Below are 18,929 nucleotides of genomic sequence, written 5' to 3'. Positions count from 1 at the left end.
TCCCTGGAAATTACAGCGCAAGATGCAACTTTGTCGATTTGCAGAAAAGAAAGAAAGTAACAGGTACAGATTTACACAGCTGCTTTACACATTCAGACTGTTGTGGCCAAACCTAACCCTTTCAGCGATCTATATGGAAAAACAATCTGACCAGTCCCGTCCACAGAATCTGCTGAGTTACAAGAGGTACACAGAGGGACAAGTAGCATGGCCTAGAGCGGTTTACATCTTCTCATCTTTGTGTCTGCTATTGCAGAAGTAAGTCACTTCGACTTGTTGATTGAGATGCCTGCACAAGAACATTCGGACCCACAACCCATCCAGTCGTTGGTCATAAGGAAATTGACAGCTGAAGTCACAAAAGTGCAAAAGCTTCCCAGCACAACAGGATCAGCAAACTAGTGGTCGATACTCGTCCAGATCTCATGATAACACACCAACACCCATTGTAGTAACTGATTTGTCAGCGGCAGAATTGAGCAATGCCCAGCCTACACAAAATTTTCAGAAAGCGGTTTCGGAATGCTGTTCATATCCTTATGCTGCAAGGCTGATAGCGCTAGATAGCATATTATCACAATCAGGAGCTTCATACTCAGCAAAGTTAAAATTCACCTTCAAAGGCATTGTTCTTATTTATCCTTTCTGTGTCATTACACTTTCTGCGAACAGAGAAAATGAAGTAAACAGGCCGACATCCCCACAACGCTATACTAAAGCTGGAAGTGGATCTCAATGGGAAACAACACTGGAAATGACTAATGCACATACATTCTCATCAGTTTAACAAGTCCCGCAAGTTCCACATATATTAAGCTGTTTACAGTATGCACTAGAACAAAGACGCCACACAACATCGTTCCTAAAAGCATTTGTGTGCAGTGAGCTCACATGACGATCTCAGGCTTCAGGATGCTTGACTTGATCTCCTTGTGCGGGAGAACAACACCGCCATTGCTGTAGACCTCGTCACCTACATGTACGTCTTCTCCCAGGATAGTCATGTTCTCTATGCGTGCCCATTGTCCGACCGTTGAATGCCAGCCAATAATGCTGTTTGAGATGCACGCATGCTTCTTAATGCGTACACCACGCATCACCGTGCATCGGGAGAGCCTCACACCATCTTCCACGACGCATCCAGGTCCAATAGCAACATCAGGACCAATCAGGCAACCCTCCCCAATCTTGGCGCTCTCGTGCACCAGGACGTTCCCAACAACATGTGCTCCGGCAGCCAGCTTGGCAGCTGACTTCTTCCTGAGTGAATCTAGATAAAGACGCAAGCCAGTGATGTAGTCCCTTGGCTGACCAATATCCATCCAAAAGCCTGGAAGGACCATGGCGTACAGCTTTTGATCAGCCGCAATTCGAGGAAAGACCTCTTTCTCAATTGAAGTTGGCTTCAATTCGATGCGGTCCAGGACAGATGGATTTAACAGGTAAATTCCTGCATTGATCTTGTTGCCTACAAATATTTTTGGCTTCTCTACAAATCTTTCCACAACTCCAGTTGTGTCCTCCGTAACCACAACACCATATTTCGAAGGTTCATCCACCTATATTTAAGAGGCAGTCAGCTTACATATGAGTTAATTATACACAAGAGAGTGGTAAAAGAAAGGAATTACCTTAGTGACCATAATTGTTGCCTCACCGCCATGGCTCTTGTGAAATTGTATGAGCTCAGCAAATGGGTATTCACTTATGACATCACTGTTGAGGACAAAGAATGGCTCGCCAGATCCATCCACAAGCTTGTCCCTTGCCAGGGCAAGAGGACCAGCAGTTCCCAAGGGTTCAGTCTCCTGGGAGCATGTGATTGTGATGCCAAGCTTATCCTCAAAATCCTTCAAGAAATTAATCATGACCTGAAATAGACAAAGCACAGCAGTTGGACTCCGAAGTTAAATACAGATAACTCCATGAGATGAGAGAACAACAAAGACAAATGATCTCATGTTTTACCTCTGGGCGGTAGTTGATGGCTAAAATAACCTCTGTAACCCCAACATCTTTCAAGGCTTCAATCTGCACAAATTGGTAGGTTTTAATCAATAAATTTTTCTTTCCTCGAATCTGTACAACTTGTTCTGCATTTGTGACAACAAAAGAAGGGGAAATCCTGATGGTGACACACAAAGGTTTTTCCCCAAGCAACCACCAAAGCTAGTAAGGGAATTGATTAACGTTTGCAGGGCGAAAGATTTCTTAGCTCCCATCAGTCTGAACACATTGAAATGCTACCAATGGCAATTGGTTACAAAAGTTAGAGCATCATCTACTCCCTCCGTTCCTAAATATAAGTCTTTTTAGACATATCAAATGGACTACAACATACGGATGTATTTAGACATATTTTAGAGTGTAGATTCACTCACTTTGCTCCGTATGTAGTCGCTTGTTGGAATCTCTAAAAAGACTTATATTTAGGAACGGAGGGAGTACATGACTACTAAGGGTTTGAAGTTTAGCTATTGCTGTTACGGTAAGGCGAATGATGCGCAACACCAGCAGGATTAACTCGCACACAACTCACTGGCTCACAGCACCATAGTACACAATCTCTATCAAGCGCAGCCGCAGCCGTTTGTCTACCTGGTGCAGAATCATGGGCTTGTTGGCGAAATCGACGAGGGGCTTGGGGAAGCTGAGCGTGAGAGGCCGGAGGCGGGTCCCGAAGCCCCCGACGAGGATGAGCGCCTTCATGGCGAGGCGTCCCCCTTCTTCCTCCCCTCTGATCCCTGCAGGCCAGGCACCGTAAACAGAATTAAAATCACACTCACAGTTGCACCGATCTGCGGGGAGCCGGATCAACCGGGAACCGACTGGGAGGGGGAGGGATTGGAGGAGAATCTGAGGGGGGGATGCCTCACCTGGATGAGGAAGGAGCCGACGGGGTCAGATTCGGAAGCAGCGCCGAGCGACCTTGTTTTGGCCGGTCGGTCGCCTGTTTCTTGCCCCCTCGCCAAGACCGGGATGAGAATATGCCAGTGGTATCCCGGGTACCGGACTGCCAAGATGAAGGCCTCGGGGGGTTTGGGTTGGGTTGGCACGAGGAAATACCAGCGTCAGGGTCGCCTTTATATAGGGAAATCCGTCGCAATAGACCACGAGGAGATTATAAGGATCAAATCAAATCAACAGGCGAACCAACCCGTACTTAAATGATTAGGTACACAATGGTATTCTGGCCCACCGGAATTAAATCTTATTGTTCGCATTTATTCTGAATTTATTTCAGAATTTTCGACGATACGCGTTCAGTTGAAAGAAACGTATCATTCAACACTTTTTTTTATGCTCCATTGTCTCATTTCTCGGTTTATGTCTATGTGCATTATGACAAGTTTTATGTCTATACGATACACAATAAGTGAGGAGAGGATAAAATCATATCTTATATGGACATGGTCTCTACGTCACCCATAAAATGATCTTGTAAAATCTGTTGCGGAAATATAAGCATATACAAAAGAGAAAATCGGTGCAATCTTCAACACTCAATAGAGTTGACGTATGGGATGCACAATCTTTTTCTCCAAGATGAATATGGCCATGATTTCAAGCCAAAAGATTAAGTTGTTGTACTGTATGTACACATCTATACTAAATTTAGAAAAATACACAAAAATGTTTAATTTGAAGAACACCCGATTTGAGGGGCCATAATTCATGTCATGCGCGACATCAAGAGAAAGTGAACATGTAATGCAGGAAGATACATGGAATTTATAGATTAAAGGAAGAGGGGAACCCGAGAGCACCAAGTTCCCGTCCGGCAATCAATTAACTAGTTGAGTTGTTGGGTTTGTCTCACTGGATTCACTCCTCCGGTTGCTGGGGAGGATCCCCCCCTGCACAGCGACCATTTTTCCACCGTCTGCTGGATGGCAGGCTGGGGCGATCCCCGTCGATCCGCTTAGTTGTTTTTCATATATAAAAATGTCATAAATCAAAGAAAAACACTTTATTATAAATATTATGAAACAGAAGAAGAAAAACTATTTAAAAAATGCCATGCTATGAATTTATGAAAAAAGCCATCTCTAATATTAGAAATTAATCATGGATGATAGAAAATGTATTTAAACTTGCCATGGTCCTGTAAATTTGACTTGCCATGTCAACAAAAGAAGAAAAATGCCATAATATTAGGAAAAAATGCCATGTACCTAAAATAAGGCATCTCTTAATAATAGAGAAGTCATCTTTTAATATAAAAATATCATCTCTTAATATAAAATGTCATGTCTTAATAATTTAATATGCCATCTCTTTAATACAAAAATGCCATCTCTTAATAATTTAAAATGCCATCTCTTAATTAAAAAACATCATCTCTTAATAATGAAAATGCCATCTCTTTAATATAAAAATGTCATCTCCTAAGATAACTAGAAAAACACCCGTGCGTTGCAACGGGGCCGCATTAACTTAAAGAGTTCAATATTAATATTCTCATACATATCAAGTTACATTGGCGACCTTTTTTACCATCAAATCCTCACACACACACTCTCTCTCCCTCCCTCTTCCTCACTCTCTCTCCCCCTCTCCCTCTCTCTCTCTCTCTCTCCCTAACACACACACATATCCATCTTATTGGATACGGGATCATAATCCATCTATTTTCACATACACGCTAGTGCATAACAATATGGATTATGTGTATTATATTTGCCACCACAACAGAGGGAATTAATTTCATGTAAATCGGCCAGCCACAGCTCCAAGAATACGCGGAGGTGGTGGCCTGGGTCGGCATCGGTGCCGTCCGGCGCGGGTCACGGGCCTGCTTCCAAGTGCGTCTGCACGACGGCCACTCACGCCGGGTCCTTCAAGTGCCGCTTCCATCGCACCAACTCCCAGGGCCACGGCCACGGCCACGGCCAGGGAAGTCGCCCTTCTTCGCCCCCTTCACCGGCCGCGGCCAACGCAGTGCCGCGGCACCCAGCCTCGCCGTCCTCGTCCTCCGGCACCGTCGCGACCCAGTGACGCAGCCCAAGCATCGGTCTCGAGAATCAAGAACGCTCGACAACGGAGACGGGAGGGAAGATCATATACATGTCATAAGAAAGGGAGTATTTACTGCTCTCTCTATGTATTGTTTCCTTTGTTTTGTTTGGAGATTGATTACCATCCGTGAGTTAAGGTAAGGTTAATGTGATTGAGCGATTTTTTTTTTCTGAAAATCAAATATTTCCTTTCTAATTAATGTGATTGAGTGATTTAAGGTAAGATTAATTAATCTAGATTTTATTTTTAGAGATTGTTCGTGATTGATTCTACATTACTAAATAATTTGCGCCAGTATGAAAAGTTTTGATCTGTTCAGATTTCTTTCGTTGTGTGAGAGGCTGACGCGAAAATAAACCAATGAGGTGGATGGAGGGGACAAAAAAACCAGCAAAGGTGGGAGGAGGTACCAAAAAAACCATGAAAGATGGGACGAAAATAAACCGTACGAGGTTACCAACTGCTCCATTAGGAGTAGAGAAAATGCCATCTCTTTAAATATAAAAATGTCATCTCATAGTAATTCAAAATGACATCTCTTAATTAAAAATGCCATCTCCTAATAATGAAAATGCCATGCACAAATAACAAAAATTGACTTGTGAAAAAATGTTTAAATTGTTATGTGGCATACTTCACAAAATTATAAACTGCCATGTTAATTTGCTAAAAAATGCCATGTACAGAAAAAGGAGGCCCTGGTGTTCAAACCCATGTCTCCCAAAACGTTCGCTGTCTTTTGTTTTACATCGGCCTTGTTTCCAAATCTCACGTGGCAGCGGCCTTGCGCCAAGATTCGTGCAACGGTGGAAAGAGGGTTCGCTGGACCCTTCCGTTTGTGCCCAAAGCAACAATGCCCTTCTCGTGAATGCCGGCGGTTTATGTTGTTAAGCTCGCTCATGATATTGGTACCGCAATTTGAAGACCACAATGGCCAAAGCTCCGGATGCACGCGCCTTTTTCTTGCATTGTACTCCGCCTCTTATCTTAAATAAAATAAAATAAAAAGGTAAAAAGGAAAAGAAAGCGATTCTTGCTCCAGGTCCAGTTTTTGGCGCACACTTTCCCTGATTCAAGGCACCCTGGAGTTGGAGTGAAACTGAGTTGCAGCGTCGGCCAAGCAGCAGCACCTTTCAACCGGCGAAGCAGTGTCATTGCGTCTGCCAAGTTGACGGATCCCCCGTTACTGTTCTCGAATCGAATGCCTGATGGGTTCGGCGTATTCCACCCGCTGATTCCGCTGCTTATTGCGTCGAGCTCGCGGAACACGGCGTCCTTTTCTGATTCAGGTCAAACCTGAATCCAAGGAACCAGGTCGCTTGCAATCTGGGCCTTGTCTTGCTCTTTGACTGCGACCGACGTCAGCCGGACCGCATGCAGCGTGATTGCTGATACACGATACCCACGGAGGGAAGGAAGAACTGTCGTGTCGGTGCGCTCCTCCCTCCGTTTGAAGGGCCCTCGCCCTCTGCGTTCTCGGTGTCCCCCGGTTCCCGCTCTAAGAGCTAACTTCAAAGCGTTGACTCAAACGGACGGTGCTTTTATCCATTTGAGTCGGTCGTCCATCCGGTATCTGTCATGTTTTAGATTTGAATCGACAGTGCGGCCAACGCGCCGATCTATATGTGTCGGTGTGGCCGACTGGTCGGCCTTTTTCAACAAATAGCTCATTTTTTGCATTGTTTCGGACATAATTTTTGGATTCAAACATATAATCCAGAACCAAATAAATAACATAGTTTCAACCAAATAAAATAGCATAATTTTACAAGCTGAGTAAAAGTAAAAATGTTTCACATAGTTTTGCAAGCCGAATAAAAAAGATGTATCTATTGGTTGCCAACATGAGCCCACATATGCTCAACCAAATCATTTTGCAGTTGCATGTGAGTTTCCCAATCACACAAGTCATGATGAAATTGAATGAACTATTCAAACGTTGCCGCTCCTCCATGCTCACGCACAACATTCTCACCCTGAAACTGAAACTCTTGATCGCAGAGACGTTCCGGGCGCTCATCTTCTACGATCATATTGTGCATTATCACACAAGCAGTCATCACCTCTTACAGCTTATGTGTGCTCCAAGTATTAGCAGGATACCGAATGATGCCCCATCGAGATTGCAAAACACCAAAGGCACGCTCGACGTCCTTCCTGGCACTCTCTTGCTCTTGGACAAATCTTTTTCTTTTCTGTCTGACAGGGTTGGGGATTGTCTTCACAATAGTGGTCCACTGAGGATAGATACCGTCACCTAGATAGTATCCTTTGTCGTAGTTGTGGCCGTTGATAGTAAAGTTCACCGGTGGGTTGTTCCCTTCGGCAAGCCTAGCAAACATCGACAAGTGCTAAAGCACGTTGATATCATTGTGTGATCCGGCCATGCCAAAGAAAGAGTGCCATATCCAAAGATATTGAGACGCCACGGCCTCAAGCATGGCAGTGCAAGCCCTGACATGACCCTTATACTGCCCTTGCCAAGCAGAAGGGCAGTTCTTCCACTCCCAGTGCAGTCTATGCTACCAAGCATCCTTGGGAAGCCCTTGCTGGCATTCATCGCCAACAAACGGGTTGTATCTTCAGGAGTTGGCTCTCTTAAGTACTCATGGCCAAACACAGCAATAACAATCTTGCAGACCTTATAAATGGAGTCTACGCATGTAGGCTCGCTCATACGGACGTACTCGTCAATGAGATCACCGGGCACTCTGTATGCAAGCATTCGGATGGCGGCAGTGCATTTTTGGTAAGAGGAGAAACCCAATTTTCCAACGGCATCCTCTTTGCACTAGAAATAGTCATCATAGGCGACCACTCCCTCTCTAATACCGTTGAAAAGATGCCTACTCATATGGAAACGGTGGCGGAATTTTTGATGTTTGAACAACGGGTTTGTTGTGTCAAAGCAGTCCTTCCAAAGAAGAAAATGCCCGCTCTCTCGGTTGAGATTCAACGCCGGAAGGTGCCCTGGAATGGAGCCACAGAACGATGGGCGCTGGCTATTGAGGTGGTGATGGACCAACACGACAGCCAAGATCTCCTCCTCCTCATCGTACGAGGAATCGTCGGAGTCGCAAAGGAAATTGAGAAAAAAGAACTCGTCGGCGGAGTCCATTTTGTACCTTGTCAAACCGCGAATAGCTTGCGGGCGTTGACGAAGGAAATGGTCGGCGAAGGGAGTTGCGCCGCCCTCGGACCAGCTAGCTGCCCTGGCGGCGTCCGACGAGCGTGCCGGCGTTCGACGAGCGCGCTGGTGAGGATCTGGATGGGGCGGCGAGGCGGCTTCTTGGTCGCGGTTGCGGCTGTGTCGGGGGAGCATGAGTGGGAAGGTTTTGGTTCCCCGGCGGTGGCGGGCGACGTGGGAGGTGGTGGCGTTGCAGACTGGAGAAATGGGCGGTGTGGGCGGCGACAACGACAACAAAGGAGGCTGGCGAGGGCTTGTTGAAATGGGAGAGGATGGCCAATGTGCCACCGACCAGCGGGCTAGGGGGACGAGAAAGCGGGTGCGCGCGCGTCCGTCCCGTGTCCGTGCCGACGCAAATTCGGCCAAAAAATGGGCCGGGAATGGGTCAGCAGGCGGATGAAAAGCGGACGCGCGTCCATTTGGGTCGGCGCATTGGGCCGACTTTTCTGTCCACGCTGTGTCGTGGGAAACCACGACCACCTTGAAGGAAATATGCCCTAGAGGCAATAATAAAGATGTTATTTATATTTCTTTATATCATGATAAATGTTTATTATTCATGCTAGGATTGTATTAACCGGAAACTTGATACATGTGTGAATACATAGACAAAAAAAGGTGTCCCTAGTATGTCTCTGCTTGACTAGCTCGTTAATCAAAGATGGTTAAGTTTTCTGGCCATAGACATGTGTTGTCATTTGATGAACGGGATCACATCATTAGGAGAATGATGTGATGGACAAGACCCATCCGTTAGCTTAGCATAATGATCGTTAAGTTTTATTGCTATTGCTTTCTTCATGACTTATACATATTCCTCTGACTATGAGATTATGCAACTCCCGAATACCGTAGGAACACCTTGTGTGCTATCAAACGTCACAACATAACTGGATGATTATAAAGATGCTCTACAGGTGTCTCCGAAGGTGTTTGTTGGGTTGGCATATATCAAGATTAGGATTTGTCACTCTGAGTATCGGAGAGGTATCTCTGGGCCCTCTCAGTAATGCACATCACTATAAGCCTTGCAAGCAATGTGACTAATGAGTTAGTTACGGGATGATGCATTACGGAACGAGTAAAGAGACTTGTCGGTGATGAGATTGAACTAGGTATGAGGATACCGACGATCGAATCTCGAGAAAGTAACATACTGATGACAAAGGGAATAACGTATGTTGTTATTGCGGTTTGACCGATAAAGATCTTCGTAGAATATGTAGGAACCAATATGAGCATCCAGGTTCCGCTATTGGTTATTGAACAGAGATGTGTCTCATTCATGTTTACACAGTTCTCGAACCCGAGGGTCCGCAAGCTTAACGTTCGATGACGATTTGTATTATGAGTTATGTGTTTTGGTGACCAAAGTTTGTTCGGAGTCCCAGATGAGATCACGGACATGACGAGGAGTCTCGAAATGGCCGAGAGGTAAAGATTCATATATTGGAAGGTAGTATTCGGACATCGGAATGGTTTCGAGTGGTTCGGGTATTTTACCGGAGTACCGAGGGGTTACTAGAACCCCCCGGGGAAGTATTGGGCCTACATGGGCCTTAGGGGAGAGAGAGGGAAGCCCGTGAGGGGTGGCGCATGCCCCCTCCAAGGGAGTCCGAATAGGACAAGGAGGAGGGACGTGCCCCCCCTTTCCCTCTCCCTCTCCTTCCTTTTCCCCTCCGGTGAGAAAGGAAAAGGGGGGGGGGGCGAATCCTACTAGGAGTGGAGTCCTAGTAGGACTCCCCCCCATGGCGTGCCCCTCCTGGCCGGCCGCCTCCTCCTCCCCTCCTTTATATATGGGGGCAGGGGGCACCACATAACACAACATTTGTTCTCTTAGCCGTGTGCGGTGCCCCCCTCCACAGTTTACTCCTCCGGTCATAGCGTTGTAGTGCTTAGGTGAAGCCCTGCGCGGATCACATCACCATCACCATCACCGTCACTACACCGTCGTGCTGGCGAAACTCTCCCTCAACCCTCTGCTGGATCAAGAGTTCGAGGGACGTCATCGAGCTAAACGTGTGCTGAACTCGGAGGTGCCGTACATTCGGTACTAGATTGGTTGGATCATGAACACGTTCGACTACATCAACCGCGTTAACCTAACGATTCCGCATTCGGTCTACGAGGGTACGTGGACACACTCCCTCCGTCTTGTTGCTATGCATCTCCTAGATGGATCTATAGGGTAATGTAGTAATTTCAAAATTTTCCTACGCACACACAGGATCATGGTGATGCATAGCAACGAGAGGGGAGAGTGTTGTCCACGTACCCTTGTAGACCGAAAGCGGAAGCGTTTGCACAACGCGGTTGATGTAGTCGTACGTCTTCATGATCCGACCGATCAAGTACCGAATGTATGGCACCTCCGAGTTTACCACACGTTCAACTCGATGACGTCCCTCGAACTCCGATCCAGCCGAGCTTTGAGGGAAAGTTACGTCAGCACGACGGCGTGGTGACGATGGTGATGTTCTACCGACGCAGGGCTTTGCCTAAGCACCGCTACGATATTATCGAGGTGGACTATGGTGGAGGGGGGCACCACACACGGCTAAGAGATCCAAGAGATCAATTGTTGTGTGTAGAGGTGCCCCCTGCCCCCGTATATAAAGGAGCAAGGGGGGAGAGGCGGCCGGCGAGGAGGAGGCGCGCCAGGGAGGAGTCCTACTCCCACCTTTCCTAGTTGGAGTAGGAGAAGGGGAAGGAGGAGGGAGAGAGGAAGGAAAGGGGGGCGCCTCCCCCCTCCTTGTCCAATTCAGACTAGAGGGAGAGGAGGCACGTGGCCTGCCCTCGCCGCCCCTCCTCTTCTCCACTAAGGACCATCTTGGCCCATTAAACCCCCGGGGGGTTCCTGTAACCCCTGGTACTCCGGTAAAATCCTGATTTCACCTGGAACACTTCCGATATCCAAATATAGGCTTCCAATATACCGATCTTTATGTCTCGACCATTTTGAGACTCCTCGTCATGTCCGTGATCACATCCGGGACTCCGAACTACCTTCGGTACATCAAAACACATAAACTCATAATATAACCATCATCGAACTTTAAGCGTGCGGACCCTACGGGTTCGAGAACTATGTAGACTTGACCGAGACATGTCTTCGGTCAATAACCAATAGTGGAACCTGGATGCTCATATTGGCTCCTACATATTCTACGAAGATCTTTATCAGTCAAACCGCATAACAACATACGTTGTTCCCTTTATCATCGGTATGTTACTTGCCCGAGATTCGATCGTCGGTATCTTAATACCTAGTTCAATCTCGTTACCGGCAAGTCTTTTTACTCATTTTGTAATACATCATCCCGCAACTAACTCATTAGTTGCAATGCTTGCAAGGCTTATAGTGATGTGCATTACTGAGTGGGCCCAGAGATACCTCTCCGACAATCAGAGTGACAAATCCTAATCTTGAAATACGCCAACCCAACAAGTACCTTCGGAGACACCTGTAGAGTACCTTTATAATCACTCAGTTACGTTGTGACGTTTGGTAGCACACAAAGGGTTCCTCCGGTAAACGGGAGTTGCATAATCTCATAGTCATAGGAACATGTATAAGTCATGAAGAAAGCAATAGCAGAATACTAAATGATCATGTGCTAAGCTAACGGAATGGGTCAAGTCAATCACATCATTCTCCTAATGATGTGATCCTGTTAATCAAATGACAACTCATGTCAATGGCTAGGAAACATAACCATCTTTGATCAACGAGCTAGTCAAGTAGAGGCATACTAGTGACACTCTGTTTGTTTATGTATTCACACAAGTATTATGTTTTCGGTTAATACAATTCTAGCATGAATAATAAACATTCATCATGATATAAGGAAATAAATAATAACTTTATTATTGCCTCTAGGGCATATTTCCTTCAGTCTCCCACTTGCACTAGAGTCAATAATCTAGATTACACAGTAATGATTCTAACACCCATGGAGCCTTGGTGCTGATCATGTTTTGCTCGTGGAAGAGGCTTAGTCAACGGGTCTGCAACATTCAGATCCGTATGTATCTTGCAAATTTCTATGTCTCCCACCCAGACTTGATCCCGGATGGAGTTGAAGCGTCTCTTGATGTGCTTGGTTCTCTTGTGAAATCTGGATTCCTTTGCCAAGGCAATTGCACCAGTATTGTCACAAAAAAAATTCATTGGACCCGATGCACTAGGTATGACACCTATATCAGATATGAACTCCTTCATCCAGACTCCTTCATTTGCTGCTTCCGAAGCAACTATGTACTCCGCTTCACACGTAGATCCCGCCACAACGCTTTGTTTAGAACTGCACCAACTGACAGCTCCACCGTTCAATGTAAACACGTATCCGGTTTGCGATTTACAATTGTCCGGATCAGTGTCAAAGCTTGCATCGACATAACCATTTACGACTAGCTCTTTGTCACCTCCATAAATGAGAAACACATCCTTAGTCCTTTTCGGGTATTTCAGGATGTTCTTGACCGCTGTCGAGTGATCCGCTCTTGGATTACTTTGGTACCTCCCTGCTAAACTTATAGCAAGGCACACATTAGGTCTGGTACACAACATTGCATACATGATAGAGCCTATGGCTGAAGCATAGGGAACATCTTTCATCTTCTCTCTATCTTCTGTAGTGGTCGGGCATTGAGTCTTACTCAACTTCACACCTTGTAACACAGGCAAGAACCCTTTCTTTGCTTGATCCATTTTGAACTTCTTCAAAACTTTGTCAAGGTATGTGCTTTGTGAAAGTCCAATTAAGCGTCTTGATCTATCTCTATAGATCTTGATGCCCAATATATAAGCAGCTTCATCGAGGCCCTTCATTGAAAAACTCTTATTCAAGTATCCCTTTGTGCTATCCAGAAATTCTATATCGTTTCCAATCAGCAATATGTCATCCACATATAATATCAGAAATGCTACAGAGCTCCCACTCACTTTCTTGTAAATACAGACTTCTCCAAAAGTTTGTATAAAACTATATGCTTTGATCACACTATCAAAGCATTTATTCCAACTCCGAGAGGCTTGCACCAGTCCATAAATGGATCGCTGGAGCTTGCACACTTTGTTAGCTCCCTTTGGATCGACAAAACCTTCCGGTTGCATCATATACAACTCTTCTTCTAGAAATCCATTGAGGAATGCGGTTTTGACATCCATTTGCCAAATTTCACAATCATAAAATGCGGCAATTGCTAACATGATTCGGACAGACTTAAGCATCGCTACGGGTGAGAAAGTCTCATCGTAGTCAATCCCTTGAACTTGTAGAAAACCTTTTGCAACAAGTCGAGCTTTACAGACAGTAACATTACCGTCAGTGTCAGTCTTCTTCTTGAAGATCCATTTATTTTCAATGGCTTGCCGATCATCGGGCAAGTCAACCAAAGTCCACACTTTGTTCTCATACATGGATCCCATCTCGTTTTTCGTGGCCTCAAGCCATTTTGCAGAATCTGGGCTCACCATAGCTTCTTCATAGTTCGTAGGTTCATCATGGTCTAGCAACATAACCTCCAGAACAGGATTACCGTACCACTCTGGTGCGGATCTTACTCTGGTTGATCTACGAGGTTCAGTAACAACTTGATCTGAAGTTTCATGATCATCATCATTAACTTCCTCACTAATTGGTGTAGGTGTCACAGGAACTGGTTTCTGTGATGAACTACTTTCCAATAAGGGAGCAGGTACAGTTACCTCATCAAGTTCTACTTTCCTCCCACTCACTTCTTTCGAGAGAAACTCCTTCTTTAGAAAAGGATCCAAATTTAGTAACAAAAGTCTTGCCTTCAGATCTGTGATAGAAGGTATACCCAAAAGTTTTCTTTGGGTATCCTATGAAGACACATTTCTCCGATTTGGGTTCGAGCTTATCAGGTTGAAGCTTTTTCACATAAGCATCACAGCCCCAAACTTCAATAAACAACAACTTTGGTTTCTTGCCAAACCACAGTTCATAAGGCGTCGTCTCAACGGATTTCGATGGTGCCCTATTTAACGTGAATGCAGCCGTCTCTAAAGCATAACCCCAAAATGATAGCGGTAAATCAGTAAGAGACATCATAGATCGCACCATATCTAGTAAAGTACGATTACGACGTTCGGACACACCATTACGCTGTGGTGTTCCGGGTGGCGTGAGTTGGGAAACTATTCCACATTGTTTCAAATGAAGACCAAACTCGTAACTCAAATATTCTCCTCCACGATCAGATCGTAGAAACTTTATTTTCTTATTACGATGATTTTCAACTTCACTATGAAATTCTTTGAACTTTTCAAATGTTTCAGACTTATGTTTCATTATGTATATATACCCATATCTGCTTAAATCATCTGTGAAGGTGAGAAAATAACGATACCCACTGCGAGCCTCAACATTTATTGGACCACATACATCTGTATGTATGATTTCCAACAAATCTATTGCTCGCTCCATAGTTCTGGAGAACGGCGTTTTAGTCATCTTGCTCATGAGGCACGGTTCGCAAGTACCAAGTGATTCATAATCAAGTGGTTCCAAAAGCCCATCAGTATGGAGTTTCTTCATGCGCTTTACACCAATATGACCTAAACGGCAGTGCCACAAATAAGTTGCACTATCATTATCAACTCTGCATCTTTTGGCTTCAATATTATGAATATGTGTATCACTACTATCGAGATTCAACAAAAATAGACCACTCTTCAAGGGTGCATGACCATAAAATATATTACTCATATAAATAGAACAACCATTATTCTCTGATTTAAATGAATAACTGTCTCGCATCAAACAAGATCCAGATATAATGTTCGTGCTCAACGCTGGCACCAAATAACAATTATTCGGGTCTAAAACTAATCCCAAAGGTAGATGTAGAGGTAGCGTGCCGACCGCGATCACATTGACTTTGGAACCATTTCCCACGCGCATCGTCACCTCGTCCTTAGCCAATCTTCGCCTAATCCGTAGTCCCTGTTTCGAGTTGCAAATATTAGCAACAGAATCAGTATCAAATACCCAGGTGCTACCGCGAGCATTAGTAAGGTACACATCAATAACATGTATATCACATATACCTTTGTTCACCTTGCCATCCTCTTATCCGCCAAATACTTGGGGCAGTTCCGCTTCCAGTGACCAGTCTGTTTGCAATAGAAGCACTCAGTCTCAGGCTTAGGTCCAAACTTGGGTTTCTTCTCTTGAGCAGCAACTTGTTTGCCATTCTTCTTGAAGTTCCCCTTCTTCTTCCCTTTACCCTTTTTCTTGAAACTAGTGGTCTTGTTGACCATCAACACTTGATGCTCCTTTTTGATTTCTACCTCCGCAGCCTTTAGCATCGCGAAGAGCTCGGGAATTGTCTTATTCATCCCTTGCATATTATAGTTCATCATGACGCTTTAGTAGCTTGGTGGCAGTGATTGAAGAACTCTGTCAATGACACTATCAACAGGAAGACTAACTCCCAGTTGAGTCAAGTGATTATGATACCCAGACATTTTGAGTATATGTTCACTGATAGAACTATTCTCCTCCATCTTGCAGCTATAGAACTTATTGGAGACTTCATATCTCTCAATCCGGGCATTTGCTTCAAATATTAACTTCAACTCCTGGAACATCTCATATGCTCCATGACGTTCAAAATGTCGTTGAAGTCCTGGTTCTAAGCCATAAAGCATGGCACACTGAACTATCGAGTAGTCATCAGCTTTACTCTGCCAGACGTTCTTAACGTCATCAACAACATCTGCAGCAGGCCTGGCACCTAGCAGTGCTTCCAGGACGTAATTCTTCTGTGCAGCAATGAGGATAATCCTCAAGTTACGGACCCAGTCCATGTAATTGCTACCATCATCTTTCAACTTTGCTTTCTCAAGGAACACATTAAAATTTAACGGAACAATAGCACATGCCATCTATCTACAATCAACATAGACAAGAAAAATACTATCAGGTACTAAGTTCATGATAAATTTAAGTTCAATTAATCATATTACTTAAGAACTCCCACTTAGATAGATATCCCTCTAATCCTCTAAGTGATCTTGTGATCCAAATCAACTAAACCATGTCCGATCATCACGTGAGATGGAGTAGTTTCAATGGTGAACATCACTATGCTGATCATGTCTACTATATGATTCACACTCGACCTTTCGGTCTCGGTGTTCCGAGGCCATATCTGCATATGCTAGGCTCGTCAAGTTTAACCTGAGTATTCCGCGTGTGCAACTATTTTGCACCCGTTGTATTTGAACGTAGAGCCTATCACACCCGATCATCACGTGGTGTCTCAGCACGAAGAACTTTCGCAACGATGCATACTCAGGGAGAACACTTATACCTTGATAATTTAGTGAGAGATCATCTTATAATGCTACCGTCAATCAAAGCAAGATAAGATGCATAAAAGATAAACATCACATGCAATCAATATAAGTGATATGATATGGCCATCATCATCTTGTGCTTGTGATCTTAACCTCCAAAGCACCGTCATGATCACCATTGTCACCAGCGCGACACTTTGATCTCCATCGTAGCATCGTTGTCGTCTCGCCAACTTATGCTTCTACGACTATCGCTACCGCTTAGTGATAAAGTAAAGCATTACAGGGCGATTGCATTGCATACAATAAAGCGACAACCATATGGCTCCTGCCAGTTGCCGATAACTCGGTTACAAAACATGATCATCTCATACAATAAAATATCGCATCATGCCTTGACCATATCACATCACAACATGCCCTGCAAAAACAAGTTAGACGTCCTCTACTTTATTGTTTTAAGTTTTACGTGGCTGCTATGGGCTGAGCAAGAACCGTTCTTACCTACGCATCAAAACCACAACAATAGTTTGTCAAGTTAGTGCTGTTTTAACCTTCTCAAGGACCGGGCGTAGCCACACTTGGTTCAACTAAAGTTGGAGAAACTGACACCCGCCAGCCACCTATGTGCAAAGCACGTCGGTAGAACCAGTCTCACATAAGCGTACGCGTAATGTCGGTCCGGGCCGCTTCATCCAACAATACCGCCGAACCAAAGTATGACATGCTGGTAAGCAGTATGACTTATATCGCCCACAACTCACTTGTGTTCTACTCGTGCATATAACATCTACGCATAAAACCAGGCTCGGATGCCACTGTAGGGTAACGTAGTAATTTCAAAATTTTCCTACGCACACACATGATCATGGTGATGCATAGCAACGAGAGGGGAGACTGTTGTCCATGTACCCTCGTAGACCGAAAGCGGAAGCGTTTGCACAATGCGGTTGATGTAGTCGTACGTCTTCATGATCCGACCGATCAAGTACCGAACGTACAACACCTCCGAGTTCAGCACACGTTCAGCTCGATGACGTCCCTCGAACTCTGATCTAGCCGAGCTTTGAGGCAGAGTTTCGTCAGCACAACGGTGTGGTGACGATGATGATGTTCTACTGACGCAGGGCTTAGCCTAAGCACCGCTACGATATTATCGAGGTGGACTATGGTGGAGGGGGGCACCGCACACGGCTAAGAGATCCAAGAGATCAATTGTTGTGTCTAGAGGTGCCCCCTGCCCTCGTATATAAAGGAGCAAGGGGGAGAGGCGGCTGGCCAGGAGGAGGCGCGGCAGGGAGGAGTCCCACTCCCACCGGGAGTAGGACTCCCTCCTTTCCTAGTTGGAGTAGGAGAAGGGGAAGGAGGAGGGAGAGAGGAAGGAAAGGGGGGCGCCGCCCCCCTCCTTGTCCAATTCGGACTAGAGGGAGAGGGGGTGCATGGCCTGCCCTGGCCGCCCCTCCTCTTCTCCACTAAGGCCCATCTTGGCCCATTAAACCCCCCTCCCCCCCCCCCGGGGGGGGGGGGGGTCCGGTAACCCCCGGTACTCCGGTAAAATCCCGATTTCACCCGAAACACTTCCGATATCCAAATATAGGCTTCCATTATATCGATCTTTATGTCTCGACCATTTCGAGACTCCTCTTCATGTCCATGATCACATCCGGGACTCCGAACTACCCTCGGTACATCAAAACACATAAACTCATAATATAACTGTCATCGAACTTTAAGCGTGCGGACCCTACGGGTTCGAGAACTATGTAGACATGACCGAGACACGTCTCCGATAAATAACCAATAGCGGAACCTTGATGCTCATATTGGCTCCTACATATTCTATGAAGATCTTTATCGTTCAAACCGCATAACAATATACGTTGTTCCCTTTGTCATCGGTATGTTACTTGCCCGAGATTCGATCGTCGGTATCTTAATACCTAGTTCAATCTCGTTACCGGCAAGTCTCTGTACTCGTTTTGTAATACATCATCCCGCAACTAACTCATTAGTTGCAATGCTTGCAAGGCTTATAGTGATGTGCATTACCGAGTGGGCCCAGACATACCTCTCCGACAATCGGAGTGACAAATCCTAATCTCGAAATACGCCAACCCAACAAGTACCTTCGGAGACACCTGTAGAGCACCTTTATAATCACCCAGTTATGTTGTGACGTTTGGTAGCACACAAAGTGTTCCTCCAGTAAACGGGAGTTGCATAATCTCATAGTCATAGGAACATGTATAAGTCATGAAGAAAGCAATAGCAGAATACAAAATGATCGTGTGCTAAGCTAACGGAATGGGTCAAGTCAATCACATCATCCTCCTAATGATGTGATCCCGTTAATCAAATGACAACTCATGTCAATGGCTAGGAAACATAACCATC

The 18,929-nt window shown here is 45.2% G+C and overlaps 1 protein-coding gene across 1 annotated transcript; it reads right to left on the bottom strand.

The window, feature by feature from the left end:
- Window positions 1-604: 604 nt before the first annotated feature.
- On the bottom strand, window positions 605-3,095 carry LOC123062589 (probable mannose-1-phosphate guanylyltransferase 3). The gene is made up of 5 exons (XM_044486168.1): window positions 2,877-3,095; window positions 2,599-2,744; window positions 1,969-2,031; window positions 1,632-1,871; window positions 605-1,559 (listed from the first exon to the last, which is right to left on the bottom strand). Exons 2-5 carry the CDS (start codon window positions 2,707-2,709, stop codon window positions 888-890), a joined length of 1,086 nt encoding a protein of 361 aa, XP_044342103.1. The 5' UTR covers window positions 2,710-2,744; window positions 2,877-3,095; the 3' UTR covers window positions 605-887.
- Window positions 3,096-18,929: the final 15,834 nt, after the last annotated feature.

This window comes from Triticum aestivum, chromosome 3A (assembly GCF_018294505.1).
Source record: "Triticum aestivum cultivar Chinese Spring chromosome 3A, IWGSC CS RefSeq v2.1, whole genome shotgun sequence".
Classification (NCBI taxonomy): Eukaryota; Viridiplantae; Streptophyta; class Magnoliopsida; order Poales; family Poaceae; genus Triticum; species Triticum aestivum.
Note: the sequence above shows the minus strand (reverse complement) of the source record. Positions and strands in the feature narration are given on the sequence as shown.